This window comes from Mytilus californianus, unplaced genomic scaffold (genome assembly GCF_021869535.1).
Source record: "Mytilus californianus isolate M0D057914Y unplaced genomic scaffold, xbMytCali1.0.p SCAF_6, whole genome shotgun sequence".
NCBI classification, from domain to species: Eukaryota; Metazoa; Mollusca; class Bivalvia; order Mytilida; family Mytilidae; genus Mytilus; species Mytilus californianus.
In genome coordinates this window covers 30,159,146-30,182,917 of record NW_026262712.1, presented here as the reverse complement: position 1 = coordinate 30,182,917, position 23,772 = coordinate 30,159,146, and the positions used below count along the sequence as shown (strand labels likewise).

The window sequence follows — 23,772 nt, the reverse complement described above, 5'->3', positions numbered from 1 at the left end:
TAAACTGTAATTCGTAGAGGACTTCAAAAGTATGGTTTACTTGTGTCTAATCCATTTTACTTTGAGTAATAAAATATGTTTTAACTTATCTAAACTATATATTTCAGTATGGCAATTAAATGTTCATTGATAGAAGAAATGGAAGAGGCTTTAGATCAGCTTTTGAAGGCTGTGAAAGAATTTATTAGAATGTACTGCATAACATTCCATACAGATTTTCTTATTGGTTCTACTGTCAAGGCAGACTGGGGTAAGTAGATATAACAGATTTTCTGATTGGTTCTACTATCAAGGCAGACTGGGGTAAGTAGATATAACAGATTTTCTGTTTGGTTCTACTGTCAAGGCAGACTAAGGTTAGTAGATGTAACAGACTTTCTGATTGCTTCTACTGTCAAGGCAGACTGGGTAAGTAGATGTAAAAGACTTTCTGAGTGGTTCTACTGTCAAGGCAGATTGGGGAAAGTAGATGTAACAGAACTTTCTGATTGGTTATGACAAAGATGAAACAAGGAGTATATGTAGCAATTCTCTGATTGTTCTTGTCAGTTTAACTGGGATGAATCAATGTAAAAAAAATCTAAAAGGTTTTTACATGTAATGTACTTATGGTTAGGCTGACTTAGGCTAATAGATTTATTATAGCTCTATTTTTTAGGCATTCTTGATACTTTCATGTTATAAACCAGAGGCGGATTTAGGGGGGGGAGGGGGGGGCCTTTTTTGGGAAAAATTCGGTTGATTATATAGGGTATCACTGAAGCATGACTGGAGCGGACCCCCTCTTAGGCAGTCAGTGGGCCCCCACTTATGAAAATTTCTGGAACCTCCACTGTAAACTTTACTCTTGACTCTTTTGTCGAGGTTAAAGGGCATGGATGGGCCATCAACAGGCAAAATTTTCTTTTCTAAAATTGATTTGATAGTGTATTGCTTAGCTCTTTTATAGACTGCAAATTGTATTTTTTTCTTATTTTCAGGCAGCAAATCAGTAACCACTGTTGAAGATAATTTTATATTACATATAGCAACAGTACACAGAATTCCTCCATACTGGTCTACTAAGTAAGTACTGTATTTTGTCGTGTATAATACACCGAAAAGTTGATAGTTAATTTTTTTGTCATTTATCACAATACTTCAATTTAACCATATTTTGTATTAGGTTTAATATAAATAGATTAAATCACAATATCATAAACATGACAGACTTCAGAACTTTAAAGAGAGGTTAGAGATACCTAATGGACATTCAAACTCATAAGTCGAAAAATAAGCTGACAACGCCATTGTTGAAAAAGAAAAAAAACTGGAGATTTGTTATTTTTATGTTTATAGTAATTAGTTCACAATCGGTAAAATAAAATGCATACATGTATTTCAGAAATAGCTTTAAATATGTTGTCAGGTTTACTGCAATTTTAAGTTTACCTATTAGAAGAGGAATTCTTGTGTTAATAACTGTATGTTGATGGAGAGATATCTGTACCATTTACTATAATAGACAGGCCTAATTAATTTTCTGTAAGAAGGGGGTGGTGCTCTTAGAAAAACGGGTATCCCCCTCCCGGAATATATTTAATATTTAATAGCCGTAATTTAATTTCAGATATGATGAATATAAAGTTGTATGTTCTTTGTACTATGCTAACAAGAAGATTGAACTGGACAGAATGACAAGTTTTAAAGCCATCAGTAGTACTGGCCTGTGTGATAGAATAATGTGGGATGAATGGTAAAGTAGACAGATCATTTACATTACAATATTATTGAAATTTCAGAAATAAATATACAATATGAGGTCAATGTAAAAGAAACCCAAACTTTTTTGTATGAGGCTGAGAAACTGGGGAAGGGTGAGGTTTTACCGAGCCATTCCCCGGTTTTGTGCCGAATACAAAAAAGTTTATATTTTTCTGACATTGACCTAATATTTGTTTTTTATACTGCAACTTAAATTAATACATTGATAGCTATTTAAATTGTAACACAAATTTCAAACTTATTTTCATCCCTTAATGAACCCCTGATTGTTGAAGAAACTATCCATGATGAAATTGACATTGCACAAAATATAGCTTTGTTATTATATTTAGGAAATAAACACAACTAGTTGCAGTATATAAGTAAAGTTTGTATTGGTCTCATCAAGTTAATTTGTTGTTCTAAATATTTTATAGAATACATATCTTTAAGTAAATGAAACATGTTTTGCCTTTTTATTTTTTTTCCATTTTTACATATTTTAAGGAAAAAAACAAATTACTCTCTCAATCCCTAAAATTAATAAAAAAAACATATCTTTGGTTGCTCACCTTTTCTATGATAGACATTTTTACAGTTGTATGCAAATTTGTTCACCATAAGTATTTAAAACCATACATGTACAAGTTCCACCAATTATTGCATCAAAATTTAAAAACATTTGACGTCATAATTTAAAAGCGATTGTTGCATGATGTCAGAAGGTTATCCAGAGACAATTCTAGTGTAATTATGAGACATAATTCAGCTAAATACCAAAAAAGTTAATATGTCTATTATTAAAGCTCTTTGATGTAAATAATATTCTGTACTTTTTTTTAAATTTAGGTAGAATTACTTACATCAAAGGTTTTGAAGATGTTTAAATACAGACATCAAAGGTTTTGAAGATGTTTAAATATAGAACATTTAATAGAATCAAAACCTAGAAGGTCTTTAACAGTACAGAAGAAATTTTCTAAGATCAGCATGATCAGTGATATAAATAAGTCTCACAATTTGATTTGCAAATTTTTATTTTCAGGATAAATTTTGAAAATGTGATATTAATGACCTTGCCAAGGGAGACAAGACTATGTCTGACTTTGTATGGTCAGAAATCTGTAGCGCCTGGTAACAACAGTCCTGCTAATGTTACTGATAAATTACAAACTGTTCTGGGTGGAGTCACTATACAACTTTACTCACAGAAGGAGTAAGTATGGGTACCAGTTCAAACTCGTTTCAAAATTAGATTTGTTGAAATATGATTAGTGAAATTAGTCCTGTAAAAATAGATATGGTATGGTATGATTGCCAATGATACAACCATCCACCAGAGTATATGTATTTTTATACGCCTGTTAACGGACGTATTATGGTATACCGTCTGTCTGTCCGTCCGTCGTCAACATGTTGGACAATAACTTAAAACGCTTTCACTAATTTTCATGAAACTTTGGTGAATTGTTTATATCTATTGACGTAATCTCCCTTTTGCTTTTTATAAATTTTAGATTTTACGTGGGATTTTATTCATAAGAAATGCGGGATTTTCCAGTTTTCTAACTCAAACTCAAAAATGCTGTGAACAATTTTCATGAAACTTTGGTGAATTGTTTATACATATTGACATAAGTTCCCTTTCAATTTTTAAAAACTTTTGATTTTATGTTTTGGAATATTGGGACTTTATTCATAAAAAAGGAATGTGGCGTAAAGCAATCAACAATCAATCAATCAATCATAAAAAAGGGGGGATTTTCCAGTATTTCTAACAATTACTCAAAAATGCTTCTAACAGTTATCATGAGACTTGTTTATATCTATTGAAATAAGCTCTCTTTTGTTAGTCCCCTACCGACGAAGTTGAAGTGGACTTTAGGTTTGCACTCTGTCCGTCTGTCCATCCGTCAGTCCGGCAAATCAGCTTTCCACACTTTTTTTCTTTGTTCTTGAAGATATTGATTTGATATTTGGTATATAGTTTTATCATGACAAGTTATAGATCAAGTTTGAATTTTGTTCGGTCTGATGATTTAGTCCAGAGTTATGAAGAATTTTTTGGCAGGTATGTTTGTTATTTAGTATAAACTAATTTTCTGAATGCTATATATATAAAAAAAAAATTATGAAGAGAAATCCTTTAATTAGATAATAATCTATTTTTATTAATGTATATATTTCAATACATTACATTGTGTAGATAAAAGTTATTGACATTTTATAGATAAGTTACAAATCTATATTAGTTTGTGACAAATGAAAGAAAAAATATTTGGAACTATTAATTATATTTGATTATAATTTGAAAATAGATATACACTGTATTACATCATATCTAATTTTAGAGAACTATTAATCATATCTAATGGTTTTTTTTCATCATGCTTATAAGATATTGATTGATAATTGGTATATAGTTTTATCATGACAAGTTACAGATCAAGTTCAAATTTTTTTTTCGGTCTAATAATTTTGTGCAGAGTTATAGTCCTTGGACTTGAAAAATTCACTCATATAATCAGTTTTCCACGCTGTTTTTAGTCATGCTTGAAGATATTGACATGATATTTACTTTTTGTTTACACCATGACAAGTTATAGAACAAGTTAGCATTTTGTTCCAGTATAATGAATTTTTACCCGGTAGGGGACTATGTATTGCCATGCAATAATCTCAGAATGCTTGTTTTTTTGTAAATTTCTGATATGACATTGCAGAGTTATGGAACTTTATTAGTTGAAAAATTGTCGAAAACAGTCGAGTTGGTGACAGGCATATTATGCACTGATGGGGCAGCTCTTTATTTTCTTTGTCTAAGCTTATTATTTGCTTGTGGAAAAAGGAAAAAAAAATGATGCAGTTGTTTTGGTTTTGTTTATTGCCACTCTTTATATACACACATGTATACAATTTTCTAACACATACACCAAAGAGAAAGCAATCCCTGTGACACAAAATAAAAGACATCTTACCATGTCCCTTTGGTATCTTTTGCCTCTTTTACCATCAGATAAGTTCAAGGGACAGTTAATGTGGTGTTCTTGGTGAAAAAATACCACAAAACATGGCAAATTTAAGAATTTTTTCGCCAAATTGTATGTGATTTTGTACAAATGTTCACATATTTTGAAAGAAATCGTTCAGTAATATTTCAGAAAAAATAAAAGAAATAACTGCATTATTGTTTCAGTTTCTGTTCAAGTCTTATATACCGTAGATGTATGCAAAAATTTGACAAAAATCTGTGACATGACCCATTTACTGTAACTTGACATTAAGTTATTATAGAAGGCCAAAGACTTGTGCCAAACATAAATTTTCAAAAAACAGCTGATATTTTCTGGTTTAAATCTTTGCCAGTCTTTCACTAACACGTATAATGATCTATATATCCAAGATGAAGAACATTAACTCCAAAGGGCTGACAGGTTTGGCAAATTTGAACATCTTTGCATAAAAAGAGATGACTACTACATTGGATGAAGAAAGTCTGAATATTTCTGTGACTTTAGTTTGCCTCAACCAAATGTTTTTTTTTTTTTGCTCTGCATGTACTGATTTTTGTGTCATGGATGGATACCCCATATCTTTGTTTTTCTATTATACAAATGTTTTGTAGAGAGTTGATACGAGGGAGTCACCTAGTTCCATTAAGAATGCATGCAGCGGCTGATCCATTGTTACCTGTTGGTTCTGTCATACAGAATGATGCTGTATTAATGCAGGTATGGACAATTATAGAATTTTACCCAAATTTAATCACAAAGTTCAAATAGTCCTTTTTATTAGGGATGTTTCAGAATTAAATACATAGGGGCATGCATATTCGAGGCAATTTTTGAAGCCCCCAACCAGCCATAAAATAAAAATTTTCACTTAATTTATAATTTTTACAAAATTCTAAGGAAAATAAGACTGCACATATTTCATTGTTTTGAGTGACGACCATCCACCCCACTTGATAAATTTTGGAACAGTCCTTTTTCATTGTCAAATTCATATACACTGATTATTATGAAAATAACCAAAAATGTTTAACTATACAAAGCAATCATTCTCAGTAAAAATTAAAAGCGTGTATCATCAACCTTTCATCGTAATTTTTAAACCTTCTCAACAAATAACAAGTTTCTGCTGCCGATGCCATCTAATCAGTGAACAACATGAGCTTCCAAGATTACCAATGAAGATGTTCCTTCTCATGAAATGACATGACATCAGATGTCAAGTATAATTAATTTACCACTGCACGTTAAGCCAGCAAAGATCAATCACCCAAGTACAAAATAATGCATTGACTTTTCTGTTGATCTGTATTTTTTGTTTTTGTCTTTTTCAGATAAATTTTCCAGATTTTGGTTGTCATGTTGAATTTCCTACAGTAATGACATCTAAAATTTCGTAAGTTGGATATTTTATTGTCTTCCTTTATAGCTAACCTTGGTAATTTGTCAGAATTTGAAAAAAAGGTTAGATTTAAAATCCAACACAGCCATCCCATCCCTACTGTGAAATTTTCTTTTGTAACTAACCTCATTAAGCTGTCAGAATTAAAAAAAAATATGATTATGATCCAAAATCCAAGATGGCCACCCTCTTTGTGAACAACAGATATAGTAAAATTTGATCATTTCTTTACCATTATTTGTTTTGCTTTTGGAAAAATGGAATAATAGAAACCATATTGACCATAATAAATTTATGAACACATAATTTGACGGATATTCAGTAATAAATGCAAGTTCTATGTAATTTTGATTATTCAAATACAGTGATTGTGTTGAATTATATTGAAAAATTTGAATGTTTTTACCTTAACTTACATATTAACTTGAGCCATCATTGTCCAGTTCTAAAAAAAGATTAGTGATGGATTCACATTAAAGCATACAATTTATAAAGCACACATTTTTTATCAACGGCTTTTTAGTATATTATGGATATAACATTAGTTGGTATTTAACAAAGATTAAAGTCATTTTAAATATATAATGTATATTTGGGATTTAATAAAAGACAATATAAATTAAAAAAAAAATGATATAGGCATATGTAAATGACACAGGAACTAAAACATCAAAAAAATTTGAAAGACAATTAAATTATTAAATTAAGAATAGATTTTTTTAAGAAAATTTTTTACTATTTATTGTAGACAAAAGAGAAGTTTTAATTCACTATTATCAGAAATCCAAGAAGTTATTAAAACTGTGATGGAGAAAGATTGTATTTCATCGTAAGTAATAGAATCTATAGGTCTCAAATGAACTAATTGGTAATATTATTATAATGTCTTGATTTGGGGGGCAACAGAAAAGGAGGGAGAGCAATCTTGCGACCTGACGTCTCATTTAAAAGAACCTGTGATTTTTAAGAATGTTCAAAACTGTTTTATTTAAATGTAACCTGGTGACCTAAGGCAAATTTTAAACGTGACCTTGTGACCTAAGGGGTTATTCATCATAGCCACAGTAAAATGCAAGACAGGAAAAATGCATTTGTAACTTGACATCATGATTAATTCCCACCAATGAAAATATCAGAACAAGTAATCATATTTAAAAAAAAAAATCAAATAAACTTCTGGTTGGGTGAATTTTCAATCACCTAAAAATTTGAGAATTGAACAAATTAAAAGATTGGTCAAAAGTAAAAATTTTTTTCTTTAAATTCACTAGATATATTATTGAAAGGTGAGACATTACCTGGTAAGAATTTTTATTTCCAACTGGAACTTTTTGTTACTTGTTGTTATACCACTTGCAGTCTTCACGATAAACTTTTAAATCAACAGGCCCAGAGTTCATTTTTTGGAAAATTTAGTTAAATTCTGTTGGCCTGTGGAGATGATTTATACAGGCCCGAAAGGAATTTTGCAAGCCTTGGCTCCTGGGCCTGTGGTTAAGTGTGAAGACTGCACTTGACATCTGACATGTGGTTGCATAGTTATGACTTGAATTTACTTCATATTTAAGAATGTGTCTTTTAAAATATACCTTGTCAACATTTTATATAGATATGACCTTTGAACTATTTAGAAGGGAAGTAATACACTTTCCTTTAGAAACTTGATTATGATTGACAGGTAAGTTTCATATGAATGTACCGGTATGTTACTTAGTTCAAAGAAAGAAAGCTCTTGGCATACTTGTATAATATCTCTAAATTCTGCATTTGTTTTTGTTTTCTCAGATGTGTTTACATCTGTACATATCTGCTTACTTCTTCAACATTGACATCGTTTATTTGTTTTTTGGTTTTTAACAACACTTTTAGCTATCTTAGCTATATAATGGCAACCAATTTTGATTGGTGGATTAAGCCAGCGTACCTTGAGACTGAATTAATCTTTGGCAGGAAAATTGACAATCTGTCAAGATTGGAGTTGAACACATATTGTCAAAAGTGGGGTTCAAACTCACAACATCAGAGTTGACAGGCTAGTGGTCACTGTAGATGAAATACTTAGACCACTCTGCCACTGAGGCCCCAATTGGCAATGATGTGAAATGACCAAAGTTTTACATAAGCCATACGTATTGGCCAAATAGTAATGGTCAATGGTGGTAGTACCAAGGCAATAATGGGAAAAGGCATATTATTTGAATATTGGTATTATCCTATCTGCAAATAAACTTCAAATAAGAAAAGTCAACAAGTTTAGATGTGGGAAAATTGTGATGTTCTGAATTCTTGTACTGAAATATTTTCTCGTTGTGTTGAAGACCCATTGGTGGCCTTGGGTTGTTTTCTGCTCTTTGGTCGGGTTGTTGTCTCTTTGACACATTCCCCATTTCCATTCTCAATTTTATCATTAACTTAAGTCTTTTTGTATTTGTATCAGTTTCTTTTCGTACTGAAATTTCTTTATATCTTTGTTTTCTTAGCTTGTCAAAATGTGCTTAAACTTATGAAGGTATAAGGCTGCGATATATATTTTTCAAATCTTTCCCTTTCGTATACAATATATACAAAACTCTTAAAGCCTGTGACAGAATAATTTTCAGTGACTCTTTTCACAAAAAAAAATGGAAATGGTTGGTAAGTGTACATGAGATACAAGGTTAAAAGGAAGTAATTAAAGATGACTGGCACCACCTAGTTTTTACATCCAAGATAATAGGTAGAAGTAAATTTATTTTCTGCTGCCCTGTTAATTAGAAAACAAAATTGAAATAGTGAGAAATGAGTGTTGGCTTTTGGTGTAGAAATAGCTAGAAATTTGAAGGAAACTGTCTGTGACAAGCAAAATTTTCTGAGCAAAATTAAGCAAGAGGTGTTCTTCATTCATACTATTTCGAAAATTACGGAACCATAGAGTACCCTTAAAAAATGCCATTTTTCTATCAAAAAAGCTGCGGCACTACATGTGTTTTTCAGTTTTATTCACACCCAAAGGTGTTGATAATTCAGAATTTGACAGTCTTATCAACAGATCTTTTATAGTAAAAACGCAGGACCCAAAAAGGCTACCATTGTCGCCTCTGTAAATAATTACTTCATTTTAACCACAAATGTTTTTCTGAATAAAAAATTTATGAAAAGAGTCTCAGATCTTTTATGTTATTGCCAGGAATTTGAAGCTCCCTTATAATAAATTCACTTTATTTTTTATTATACTAAATTAACATTTTCTTTTGTCAAATCCTTGCTGCTTACATTTAAGATATGTTTGAGAAATTTGTAATTTATGGTAAGTCAATATTGAACACACTCGAATGGGAAGAAGGGGTTTGTTGATTTTGTTGAAATTTAATAAGAGGTGACCTTCAAGACATTCTAATATGACGTTCTTCTTTCGCTTTGGAAACAAAGCCATGTTCTAATTCCAATAAAACATTGACATCACAATTGAAATTGCGACTTCAGTTGTATTTTGAACAACGTTGGAGATCAAAATGGATATTTGTGTTGGTGTTGCTCGCTAGGAAAATAAATAAAATCTTTCTAAAAGTAAGTTTACATGTATCTGTTCATTTTTTATTGTGAAACTGTTGATTTTCTGTAACATTTTGGCTTCATAAAATGAAAATGGCTGCCTTTCTAACGTGTATTATAGGTCCACTAAGAAGTACCAAAGTTCTATATTTTCTTATTAGAATCTAAATAATTCTATCATGCCATGCTCTTTGCTCACTTTAACATGGGTAGGCATTATATTTGACAACATTTTACACCAGGCTAACGCTCGGTATAAAGATATTGAAAAATATACCGTAATGCCTACCCGTGTTAAAATGAGCATAGAGCATGGCATGAAAGAATTATTTCTTAATTTGATGATTTTAAAAGGGTGAATGTTTACATTTGACAGAAAAAAATACACAAAATAAAACATACTAACTCCTTAGGAAGAACTTAAATTTGATATTTACTTTTATGTTTAATATGTTTTTACAGATGCCAGGCAGATGAGTTGGGAATTTTGTGGCAATACAGACATTATTTATATGACAATCCAAATCTGTTACCATGGATACTACAGGGACAGATAAACTGGGATTTTTCACATTTATCAGAAATATATGATTTGCTAGGACTTTGGAAGAAGTTAGATCCCATGCAGTCATTGGAGCTATTACTTCCTCAGTATGTTTTAAGTTTGTTTTTTGTAACGTGATATAAATTGTTAACTATGAAATTAAAAACAAATTATATAAAATACATTTTAAAATCTGAAACTTTTAATTTAGTGCATTTATTTATTTATACTGCGAATCCTTGACCACTGGCAAAAAATCGGTTTAATAAATGCTATTGCAAACATTTTAAGATCAAAACCACTACTGAAATTTTTCTCATTTATAAAAAAATTGCAATAATTACAGAATTTACATTAACTTGATTGTGTTAAGATATGTTTTATCACTTTTAAAAATATTTATTTTCTGTTCCAAGCCAAGAACCTCATTAGCGGTTGTGTTTTGTCATATCTTATTTTGATTTTTTGTCATTTTGGGAAATTTGGTGTTGAGGACAGATCTATGATAGTCTCTGTTCAGTGGCAGATTCAGGGGGGGGGGGGGGGGGTTCTGGGGGTTGGAGCCCCCCCTTTTGTTTTGATGATCAATGCTTTTGAATGGGGACATATGGCCATGGTTGGAACCCCCCTTTTAAAAATGACTGGATCCGCCCCTTCTGTTATATTGCTCACTTTTTTTTTAAAGACGCAGTTCAACCTTTGCATATTGTATTGACCTTTCTATTTGTGAATACTAAATGCTGACCTCTAACTATCTTTGGTTTTTTTGTTTTGTTGGGTTGCTGTCTAATGGATGTATAGCCCCATATCTCCTTTTCACGTTTTTTAAAACTAAAAGGGAAGGTTTTGTCCTAAATGTTGAAGTTATAGCCAATGAGACAACTATCCGCCAAAGTTCAAATAAAGTGGATGTATGCAATTATAGGCAACTGTACTGCCTTCAACAATGAGAAAAACCCATACTGTATAGTCAGCTTTAAAAGGCCCCGACATGAAAAATATGAAACAATTCAATTGAGAAAACTAACAGCCTAATTTGTAACAAAACAATGAACCAAAAACAAATATGACAGACATGAACCAACGACAACCACTGAACTACAGGCTCCTTACTTTATGATAAAGTTACATGTTAAGTAAAATTCAGTTTTAAATGTTTCACAAAGATCTTTTTAAAAGTAGTCATTTTGGGATTTGACTTATCTTCTATGTATTTGTAATACATTAGGAAATGAGAAAAATAATCCAGTTGATTAACTGCACAGAGAGAAGATCACATGTTATATTGTAAAAGTAGAAAAAAAATCGTGAACAAGTATGAATAAATGTGATGATAAAAGGATGTTATGAAAAAAGTAAAATAACAAAAATACTGAACTTTAAGGAAAATTCAAAACAGAAAGTCCTTTATCAAATGGCAAAATCAAAAGCTCAAACACATCAAACGAATGGAAAACAACTGTCATATTCCTGACTTGGTACAGGCATTTCCTTATGTAGAAAATGTTGGATTAAACCTGATAAAAATTACTACATCAACTACTATTGTTAAATTGTCAAGATGCATGAAATTTAAATTACCGTAATCAATTTCACCGTAAGATGATTTGTTGACCTGTATCTCTTTGTTTACAGATATTCAGACACACATGTGAGAGAGTTTGCATGTAGATGCTTGCAAGATATGCCTACTGATGAACTCATTGATTTTCTTCCTCAACTTATACAGGTATGAAATTGTACTTCCTTTTTAAGTAGATTTTGAAGTCCTAAAACCTGTCAAACGTACATAATGATGTTAATATTTTTATATCAAGAATTTTTTTTTCTGTTAAACAAATTAATAGTTTCTATAAAATCATGACTATCAAAAGAAAAAATAATGGCAAATGACTTGTATTTTGTTGAAGATTTTCCTTAAAATTCCAGGTGGGACCTACAAAAATAAGTCACATTTGGAGACAAAAATGTGCTCTTGGCTAAAAATTTGATTTAGTGATAGATAAAACAAGCCTTTATTCATTTCAGGCATTGAAGTTTGAAAGTTACCATGGATCAGCATTAGCTAAACTGTTACTTGAGCAATCCTGTAAAAGTATTCGATTTGCTCATCAGCTCTTTTGGTAAGAAATATAGGATTGTGGTTAACCCAGAGATTGAGTAAAAATTTCACAAGGACTGTATATGATAAAAATTTGTAAGGGTTCCGCGGAACCCAGTGTCTCGCCTACTTTTTCTGTTAATTGCAGGCTCAACAAAAATGAGGAAGTAAATCAATAAAAATATTTCACTTGATACTATCTTTTGATTGTAAGAAGCTTCTGTCCAAGTTTGGTAAAAATCTAGGATAGTTTATGAATCTAATAAATTTTTAAAAACTTTAACTGCAGACTGAATATAATGTTAACTGGAAGAAAACAAAATTTCCCTCTAGATACTAGTATTTGATCATAAACAAGCTTCTGTCATTGTCTGTCCAAGTTTGGTACAAATCCAAAATAGTATAAGAAAGTTATTAAAATTTTAAAAACTTTAACCACAGAGTGAATGTGTTGTTTCCTGGCAGAAAATCCAAGTCCATTTAAAAGTAAAATACAGAAAAAATGGATTTATTTTTTTACAAAATTTCCTTCTAGATACTAGCTTTTGATAATAAACAAGCTTCTGTCCAAGTTTGGTACAAACCCAGGATAGTTTAAGAAAGTTATTAAAATTTTAAAAACTTTAACCACAGAGTGAATGTAATATTTCCCGGCAGAAAAACTAAGTCCATTTATAAATAAAATACGGAAAAAATGGAATTTTATTTTTACAAAATTTACTTCTGGATACTATCTTATGATCATAAACAAGCTTCTGTCCAAGTTTGGTAGAAATCCAGGATAGTTTAAGAAAGTTATTAAAATTTTAAAAACTTTAACCACAGAGTGAATATTTGTGGACACCGCCGAAGATGACGACGACGACGCCGACGACGACGCCGACGGAATGTAGGATCGCTATGTCTCCCTTTTTCGACTAAAGTCGAAGGCTCGACAAAAATGGCTTCATTTTTTGTCAATTTGTTTTCAGTGATGAGAATTTTTCTTATATGACAGACCCCTACTTCCTGTTTTCCGATGATTTTAGTTCAAAAGAGATTATGCTAAGCATTGACAATGCATGAATGTTCTTGTTTGTAATTAGAGACATTTGTAACAGCATTAACCATGTTCTTCTTATTTGATCGATGAAATAGTATATTAAAAAAAAATTTGGTTTGCTGTCATATTTATGTTACTTTATGTATCATTTAGGTTGTTAAAAGGTGCTGCTCAAGACCAGGGATATAAAAGACGATATGAGTTAATGTTTGTTGCACTGGTCAGTGTGGCCGGTGATGCACTGTATCAGGAGTTTAAAAAACAGGAAGAAATGGTCAAATATCTGACACAAACATCGGAAAGAGTTCAAGTGGCTAAAGACAAGGATGTAAGTATACAAATAATCAATATAGAACTTATTGTGAAATATGTACTGATTATCAGGTTTTCTGCTAATTGATATAAATGTATTAAAATGTTAGCTGTGAGTCACAATATGAAGCTTTTTTTGTGGATGTGCACATCAAGTGCACTTGTGTCAAGCAGCTGATATTGCACAATAGTTTTAAGTAAATAAATATAAATATAAAATCTGATTTGTTATATTTGATTTTTATGCCCCACCTACGATAATAGTAGGGGCATTATGTTTTCTGGTCTGTGCGTCCGTTTCTTTCGTACGTCCGTTCGTCTGTCTGTCCCACTTCAGGTTAAAGTTTTTTGGTCAAGGTAGTTTTTGATGAATGTGAAGTCCAATCAACTTGAAACTTAGTACACATGTTCCCTTTGATATGGTCTTTCTGATTTTAATGCCAAATTAGAGTTTTGACCCCAATTTCATGATCCTCTGAACATAGAAAATGATAGCGCGATGTGTGTACTATGGACACATTCTTGTTTTTATATAGTATGCATGCAAGTTTTTCTTTGTTTCACAAGCTAATGGGAAGGAGAATTTATATAAGTTCTGGTTCAACTTATCAACTTAGGTCTAATTTATCAATTTCTGGTCTAGCTTATCAACTTTGAATCAAACTTATCAGTTCAAACATTATAAAATTGTTGACAAGTCTAAAAATTTTATTAAATTTTTGGTTTGCAGATTTTTTATGCCAACTGATTCATTTACTTTGACTATAGATATTTTCTATGTTGTCTACAGATCAAATCTTAAAAATTTTGGTACTTAACACTGATATTTTATGGCCCATTCCTTAAAAAATGTGATGCAGTTTGTATCATCTTTAGAATACAAATATTGAGATAAATTTTCTATAATTATAACAGACATATACATCTAAAGTTTTTAATTTTGATTTCAGAATACACTGAAGAGAGAGTTACAAACTGTATATGAGTTATTCCATGACAAAGGAGACGTATTAATGCCATACAACCCTGGTATATCTGTTTGTGGCCTTGATCTGAAAGTAAGCATTGTATTCCATTTTTTCGCTGAACTAGTACACATTTTTGTTTAGGGGCCAGCTGAAGCCTGCATCCGGTTGCGGGATTTAATCGCTGTGTTGAAAACCCATTGATGGCCTTGGGCTGTTTTCTGCTCTTTGGTTGGGTTGTTGTCTCTTTGACACATTCCCCATTTCCATTCTCAGTTTTATTATATTTTTGGTATACCCCATATTTTTTCTTGCGGACAGGATAGCACTTTCGTTTATTGTCAGAAGAATTCTTATCAGCTCCTTTTAACATTTGTATGAAGGTTTCCACTCACCGAATCAACAAAAACCTGATAATGTGATATGAATATAAACCCTACTTTGTACTAGACGGGCATATTAAAGATTTGGGTTCTTTGGCTTGTTCACTAAAGTTTCAAGTTTTTGTCGAGCCTGCGACTTTTGTCGCAGAAAGCTTGACATAGGGATAGTGATCCGGCGGCGGCGGCGGCGGCGGCGTTAGCTAACTTCTTAAAAGCTTTATATTTTAGAGGGTGGAAGATCTGGATGCTTCATACTTTGTATATGGATGCCTCATGTTACGAAGTTTCCGTCAGTCACATGTCCAATGTTCTTGACCTCATCTTCATGGTTCAGTGACTACTTGAAAAAAAAGTTAAGATTTTTTGTAATGTTAAATTCTCTCTTATTATAAGTAATAGGATAACAATATTTGGTATGTGCGTACCTTGCAAGGTCCTCATGCCCGTCAGACAGTTTTCACTTGACCTCGACCTCATTTCATGGATCAGTGAACAAGGTTAAGTTTTGGTGGTCAAGTCCATATCTCAGATACTATAAGCAATAGGTCTAGTATATTCAGTGTATGGAAGGACTGTAAGGTGTACATGTCCAACTGGCAGGTGTCATCTGACCTTGACCTCATTTTCATGGTTCAGTGGTTATAGTTAAGTTTTTGTGTTTTGGTCTGTTTTTCTTATACTGTATGCAATAGGTCTACTATATTTGGTGTATGGAATGATTGTAAGGTGTACATGTCTAACTGGCAGGTGTCATCTGACCTTGACCTCATTTTCATGGTTCAGTGGTTATAGTTAAGTTTTTGTGTTTTTGTCTGTTTTTCTTATACTGTATGCAATAGGTCTACTATATTTGGTGTATGGAATGATTGTAAGGTGTACATGTCTAGCTGGCAGGTGTCATCTGACCTTGACCTCATTTTCATGGTTCAGTGGTCAAAGTTAAGTTTTTGAGTTTTGGTCTGTTTTCCTAATACTGTATGCAATAGGTCTACTATATTTGGTGTATGGAAGGACTGTAAGGTGTACATGTCCAACTGGCAGGTGTCATCTGACCTTGACCTCATTTTCATGGTTCAGTGGTCATAGTTAAGTTTTTAAGTTTTGGTCTGTTTTTCTTATACTGTATGCAATAGGTCTACTATATTTGGTGTATGGAATGATTGTAAGGTGTACATGTCTAGCTGGCAGGTGTCATCTGACCTTGACCTCATTTTCATGGTTCAGTGGTCAAAGTTAAGTTTTTGAGTTTTGGTCTTTTTTTCTAATACTGTATGCAATAGGTCTACTATATTTGGTGTATGGAATGATTGTAAGGTGTACATGTCTAGCTGGCAGGTGTCATCTGACCTTGACCTCATTTTCATGGTTCAGTGGTTATAGTTAAGTTTTTGTGTTTTTGTCTGTTTTTCTTATACTGTATGCAATAGGTCTACTATATTTGGTGTATGGAATGATTGTAAGGTGTACATGTCTAGCTGGCAGGTGTCATCTGACCTTGACCTCATTTTCATGGTTCAGTGGTCAAAGTTAAGTTTTTGAGTTTTGGTCTTTTTTTCTAATACTATATGCAATAGTTCAACTATATTTGGTGTATGGAAATATTTTATGATCTATATGTCAGTCACACAGGTTTTATTTGACCTTGACCTCATTTTCAAGGTTCATTGCTCAGTGTTAAGTTTTTGTGTTTTGGTCTGTTTTTCTTAAACTATAAGCAATAGGTCAACTATATTTGTTGTATGGAAGAATTGTGAGCTGTACATGCCTGCCTAGCATGGTTCATCTGACCTTGAACTCATTTTCATGGTTCATTGGTCAATATTTAGTTTACTTGGTTAATGTTAAGTTTATGTGACAGTTAGTTAACGTTGTAATAAAGCTTTATATTTAGGACTATCAACATAATATCAATGATTAGTAAAGAAGGCGAGACATTTCAGTGTGTGCACTCTTGTTAACATTTTATTATGCAATTAGCAAGGATGTTTAAAAATTTGTTTATTAGGTACTGCAAAACAGAAACTTTTTATATGGAGCATATAATTAACCAGCTATACAAATATATTTGTATGTGCATATATATATTTATAAAGTTATGTGAAGCAACAACATTTATTACAATTGATCATTCATTTAACAGGACTATTTTCATTAATTTTGTTTACTGGTATATAAAAATGTTATTGACTTCCATACTTTTTTATTTCAGTCATGTTCATATTTTACTTCAAATGCCGTTCCATTAAAACTTGTGTTTAAGAATTCCAAGCAGCATGCTGATCCTGTATACTCTATGTTTAAGGTAAGATTATTCATTATGTTATGAATATAAAGATATATCGGATATATGTTAAAGAGACAGCAGTTGCAAATCCAAAAACTGAGTCAGTGTTCTCCCCAGGCCGTTTTAGCGTCGCGGCACCAAGACGCTATATTTTTTTCCGTGATGCTATAATAATTTCCGCGACGCTATGATTATTTTGAGGATGCTATTTTTCTTGTCTCTATATGGCAAAACCATGTCCTAAATTTCGAACTTCCATCTAATTACCGCTTGTGATCATAAAAATTCTATCACCTTTAATTGTAGTCCCTTCAAGTCGGACAATAGAGGCAATTTAGAGTGATTAAATAGGTGTTAATTGCCCTTTAGGTGATAACTGTATGGATACGAATACCCCAAGCTGACACTTGTGACATGACTAATACCATGTGGTCCAATCGCAAATTTCAACATGAAGGAAATGTAATCAGAAAATCAAAAAACAATTCGAAATCTACGTTTGCATAATCAAAATTCAAAGATACAAACGATTTCTCTCTTTAGAAAAGAGGTTAGGTCGTATATTTTTACAACTTTAAAAAAATTACTTTCTTTCATTTCTGGTACTACTAGTTAATCGAGAGCATATATTAAACATTTTGATTTTGAGATAAATAAGTTTGATACTTCTTTAGAAAGATATCATAATTGGCTTTAGTTAATGTTTCATCTATTTAATGCATTAAAAGTGTCACATTCATTTCCAATCTCTTGTTAAACATTGTTTATTTTCAAAAATTTTTCTTCCGGCGCCATTGAAATATTTGTGTAAACTACGGATCGGAACCGGACCAGATATGACAAAATTCTGCATTTCTACGATGATAACTACAGATGCACAAAGGGCACAGTAGACAGAAAAAAAAAATGATCACAAAAGAGAAAACTACGCATTCCACACTCATTAACAGACTATTTATCATATATCTTTGCTAAATGTATTCTTTTTGAAAATACATTGTTTTAATATACTGACTAAAGTAGCTTAACTTTGTTAAAAATATATATCATTTTGATATAAAGAAACAACTGGGACATAATTCATTGAGTACCATGAAACAATGAATTTCATAGACATGATAAAGAAAAAAGTTTTTTAATTGAAATTTTATTGCTATATGATACTTTCTCTTCCCTTTTTAGCTCACCGGGGCCCCTTTGGGCCCCATGTGAGCTTATGCCATCACTTGGCGTCCGTCGTCGTTCGTCGTCTATCGTCGTCATTGTCTGTCATAGTAAACTATTTCAAAAATCTTCTCCTCTGAAACTACTGGGCCAAATACCTTCAAACTTTAACTAAATGTTCCTTAGGGTATCTAGTTTATAAATTGTATCCGAAGTTTTGATCCATCGACAAACGTGGCCGCCATGGCTAAAAATAGAACATAGGGGTCAAATGCAGTTTTTTGCTTATATCTAAAAAACTAAAGCTTTTAGAGCAAATCTGACATGGGATAAAATTGTTCAATTGATCAAGATCTATCAGCTCTAAAATTTTCAGACGAATCGAACAACTCATTGTTGGGTTGCTGCCACTAAATTGGTAGTTTTAAGGATATTTTGCAGTTTATATACGGCCGCAAAAAAATTTTTGTGGTCGTATATTGGTATGACGTTGGCGTCGTCGTCAATCTGTGTCGCCCGAAGACACATTGGTTGTCGCACTCTAACTTTAGTTTAAGTGAATGGATCTCTATGAAATTTTACCACAAGGTTCAATACCACAAAAGGAAGGTTGGGATTGATTTTGGGGGTTATGGTACAAACAGTAAAGGAATTAGGGGCCAAAAAGGGGCCAAAAATAATCATTTTTGTAACTTCCAGACATAACTTGTGTGTTAGTGTATGGATCTCTCTGACATTATACCACAAGGTTCCATATCACAAAAGGAATGCTGGGATTGATTTTGGGGGTAATTGCCTCAAAATTTTAGGAATTACGGGCCTAAAAAGGGGCAAAAAACAAGCATTTTTCTAGTTTCATGACAATAACTTATGTGTAAGTGTATGGATCTTTCTGAAATTGTACTACAAGGTTCCATATCACAAAGGGAAAGCTGGAATTGAGTTTGGGGGTAATTGCCGAAACGTTTAGGAATTGAGGGCCAAAAAGGGGCCAAAAATAAGCATTTTTCTAGTTTCCAGACAATAACTTGTGTTCAAGTGTATGGATCTCTCTGAAATTGTACTGCAAGGTAACATACCACACAGGGAAGGCTGGGATTGATGATGGGGGTAATTGCCTCAATATTTTAGGAATAAGGGGCCAAAAAGGGGCAAAAAACAAGCATTTTTCTAGTTTCAGGACAATAACTTGTGTGTAAGTCTATGGATCTTTCTGAAATTGTACTACAAGGTTCCATATCACAAAGGAAAAGCTGGGTTTGAGTTTGGGGGTAATTGCCCTAAATGTTTAGGAATTTGGGGCCAAAAAGGGGCCAAAAAACACATTTTTCTAGTTTCCAGACAATAACTTGTGTTCAAGTGTATGGATCTCTCTGAAATTGTACTGCAAGGTACCATACCACAAAGGGAAGGTTGGGATTGAGTTTGGGGGTGATGAATCATAAGGGGGTTCAAAATATTTGGGGGTGGGGGTTTCCTTTTTTTTCTTTTTTTCCTTTTTTTTTCTTTTAAATTTTTCCATTTTAAGTTGGTTATTTCTGATTTATATTTAAAAGCAAATAATAATGATATGGTAGGAGATACACACCAAACAGGATGTGTAAATTATTATATAATAAGTATTATGCAATAGCAAGAAATTTTCAATTGCACAGTATTGCACAATAGCAAGAAATCTTCAATTGCACAGTATTGCGCAATAGCAAGAAATCTTCAATTGAACAGTATTGCGCAATAGCAAGAAATATCCAATAGCACAATATTGCGCAATAGCAAGAAATTGTCAATTGTACAGTATTGCGCAATAGCAAGAAATATTTAATTGCACAGTATTGTGCAAAAGAAGATACTTCGTATAAATTGCTTATTTCTTGACCAATTTCAATGGGGTTTTATTCTTGAATTCTTGGGGTTCTTTAATATGCTGAATCTAACCGTGTATTTAGTTTTTGGATTTTGGGCCCCGTTTTTAAATTAGTCCACATTGAGGTCCAAAGGGTCCAAAATTAAACTTTGTTTGATTTTATCAAAAATTGAATTATTGGGGTTCTTTATTATGCCGAATCTAACTGTGTATTTAGATTCTTAATTTTTGGTTCCGTTTTCAAATTGGTCTACATTAAGGTCCAAAGGGTCCAAAATTAAACTTAGTTTGATTTTATCAAAAATTGAATTCTTAGGGTTCTTTGATATGCTGAATCTAAACATGTATTTAGATTTTTGATTATGGGCCCAGTTTTCAAGTTGGTCCAAATCGGGGTCCAAAATTAAACTTTGTTTGATTTCAACAAAAATTGAATATATGGGGTTCTTTGATATGCTGAATCTAACTATGTATTTAGATTTTTGATTTTTGGGCCCCGTTATCAACTTTGTCCACATTGAGGTTAAAAGGGTCCAAAATTAAACTTTGTTTGATTTCATCAAAAATTGAATTCTTGGGGTTCTTTGATATGCTGAATCTAACCATGTATTTAGATTTTGGATATTGGACCATAATAGGTGAATGTCCAATTTAAAATTTTTAAGTTCTTAGACCACATTCATTCTGTGTCAGAAACCTATGCTGTTTCAAATATTTAATCACAATCCAAATGCAAAGCTGTATCAAGCTTGAATGTTGTGTCCATACTTGCCCCAACTGTTCAGGGTTTGACCTCTGCGGTCGTATCAAGCTGCGCCCTGCGGAGCATTTTATTTTTTATTATCTTGAATATTATTATAGATACCGTAGATACTCGCCTAATAGTCGATCCTACTATAAGTCTGGGGCCCTTTTCAGCTCCAAATTCTAAGGATTTAGTCTTGACCCTCGTATAAGTCGGACAAAATTTGGGTTTTTTTTTTTCAGCTGACAGTAACTGAACGCCGGTAAAACCAATGCAAATCCAGGAATAATATTCATTTCTGCATTAATGTTTGTTTGGTTTGAATTTAGTTGATGCTCATCATGATAATTTATATTGCTGTTAATAATAAAGATGTATTCATTTCTCTTGTTTTGTTCACTGTTCAAATGTTAGATTAGCCATGTGTTGTTTACGTAATGCATCAATGATTTTGTAGGGTATGACTAACAACCTATTGTTTGAGAAAAGCGAATATAAACCAATATGAACCTGAAAAATTTAAAGTCAATCAACACTTGATGAAAATATTTTACACAGCATACATAACTCGGTGTTAAATGAGCATGTACACTTCATAATTCTTATTATATTGTGATGATTAAAGGATTAAAAAAATTAAGTGAAGCTAATCAATATATTAAAATAACTAACTCAAACTCATTAGTGTCATCTGTTTACCTATCACTGATAGTTTTCACACCTTTAGTAAATACAACTCTTTGTCTCTTAATTGGGGTTATCAATGGATTATATTGACTTGTCAATCAATTTTGTAATTTGTTTACTGAGACACTTTAATGAATAATATTTTGATTTTGGGAATGAATCTTAAAATTATTTTTTGATTATTATATGATTTATAAGCATTGAATTGATATCATGATATCACAATAATGACACAATAACTCCGCTGAAAACATCCTTTCACATATTTGGTACATTATTATCTCCTTTTCATTTTTGGTTCTTGGCTCTTCTTTTGGGTTTATAGGAAAACCATGTGACCATGAAAATCAATACACAAACCGGAAACAGTAGAATTTCAACACGAATTTGCAGAAAATGTTTACCAAAGAACAAATAAAACACAAAGACAGTATTGTAGTCATTTATTTTCAACAAAAACTTTTTATTTATTGATTTATGTAGGTTAGGCAATCAAAAACGTAGTTTTGACCAGGAAATTCACTCCTGACCACTTTTCTCAAGCTTGGATTTTTCCTCTGGTCGCTAGATCTCGTCTATTAGTCGGTCCCCCTCTCTGGATTATGAATTTTACTCCCAATTTTCCGACTAATAAGCGAGTAGGAACGGTAGATATAAACTGTAAACAGCAATAATGTTCAGCAAAGTAAGATCTACAAAAAAGTTTATATGACCAAAATTATCAATTGACCCCTTAAGGAGTTATTGCCCTTTAAAGACAATTTTACACAATTTGTTCATCAAGTTTGCTAACATTTAAAAATCTTCTTCTCTGAAACTACTGGGCCAAATACCTTCAAACTTCATCTAAATGTTCCTTAGGATATCTAGTTTATAAATTGTATCCGAAGTTTTAATCCATCGACAAACATGGCCGCCATGGATAAAAATAGAACATAGGGGTCAAATGCAGTTTTTTGCTTATATCTAAAAAACTAAAGCTTTTAGAGCAAATCTGACATGGGGTAAAATTGTTTAATTGATCAAGATCTATCAGCCCTGAAATTTTCAGACAAATCGAACAACCCATTGTTGGGTTGCTGCCACTAAATTGGTTGTTTTAAGGAAATTTTGCAGTTTTTAGTTATTATTTTGAATATTATTGAAGATAAAGATAAACTGTAAACAGCAAAAATGTTCAGCAAAGTAAGATCTACAAAAAAGTTTATATGACCAAAATTGTCAATTGACCCCTTAAGGAGTTATTGCCCTTTAAGGACAATTTTACACAAGTTGTTTTATGTTTTTCAACTTTCAAAATCTTCTCAAATGAATCTAGTATAAATTTTGTATTTCATTTCCTTGTACGTCAAGAAACATAGACACTATGGCTAAAATGGAACATATGGGTAAAAAGCAAAAATAATCATTGATGAAAGATTTAAGCAAAAAAAATAACAGGTGAGCGATTCAGGCTCTTGAGAGCCTCTTGTATATAAAAACCAGTTCTTTTTTTTTTGCTAGATATTTAGTATTGTATATATACAGGTTGTACTATAATAAACCATTCATTCATTCATTTAGTTGAGTAGGTAGGGTAACTGGAACCACACATATATTTTTATTTGGCCCAAGAGGAAAAAATAATTCTGTAACTATAAATGAATATAGAAAACATAAACTGAAACAACTGTTATCATGGTTATAGTTTAATTGTATTCTCAGTTATGAATTGAACAATATAAACATATATAACATAAAGGAAATAGAGCATCGCTGCAACGCATCAAATGACATTGAAAAAAAATACAGTTTATATTTTTACACCAAATGTGATGCTATCCAAAATTTCTGGGGAGAACACTGCGGGTCATGGCATTTCATTTTTTTTTTTTCTATGGCAGTTAAGTAATGATTTACTGAGAATTCCAAATTTATTTTCTTTAAAATGAAAATATAGAAAAAGGAAATGTAGTATGATTGACATTGAGACTACTATCCAACAGAGACCAAAT

The 23,772-nt window shown here is 32.0% G+C and overlaps 1 protein-coding gene across 3 annotated transcripts in view; it reads left to right on the top strand.

Moving 5' to 3' along the window:
- LOC127705044 (phosphatidylinositol 4-phosphate 3-kinase C2 domain-containing subunit alpha-like) overlaps positions 1-23,772 on the top strand; it is a 77,247-nt gene that overhangs the window by 18,150 nt on the left and 35,325 nt on the right. For all 3 annotated transcript variants that reach the window (XM_052209295.1, XM_052209296.1, XM_052209293.1), the window contains 13 exons: positions 108-250; positions 981-1,065; positions 1,610-1,735; positions 2,789-2,959; positions 5,369-5,474; positions 6,089-6,150; positions 6,905-6,985; positions 10,150-10,338; positions 11,867-11,960; positions 12,260-12,354; positions 13,528-13,702; positions 14,637-14,744; positions 17,244-17,336. In XM_052209295.1, coding sequence (XP_052065255.1) covers positions 108-250; positions 981-1,065; positions 1,610-1,735; positions 2,789-2,959; positions 5,369-5,474; positions 6,089-6,150; positions 6,905-6,985; positions 10,150-10,338; positions 11,867-11,960; positions 12,260-12,354; positions 13,528-13,702; positions 14,637-14,744; positions 17,244-17,336 — 1,528 coding nt within the window. The remainder of the gene's footprint in view (positions 1-107; positions 251-980; positions 1,066-1,609; positions 1,736-2,788; positions 2,960-5,368; positions 5,475-6,088; positions 6,151-6,904; positions 6,986-10,149; positions 10,339-11,866; positions 11,961-12,259; positions 12,355-13,527; positions 13,703-14,636; positions 14,745-17,243; positions 17,337-23,772) is intronic.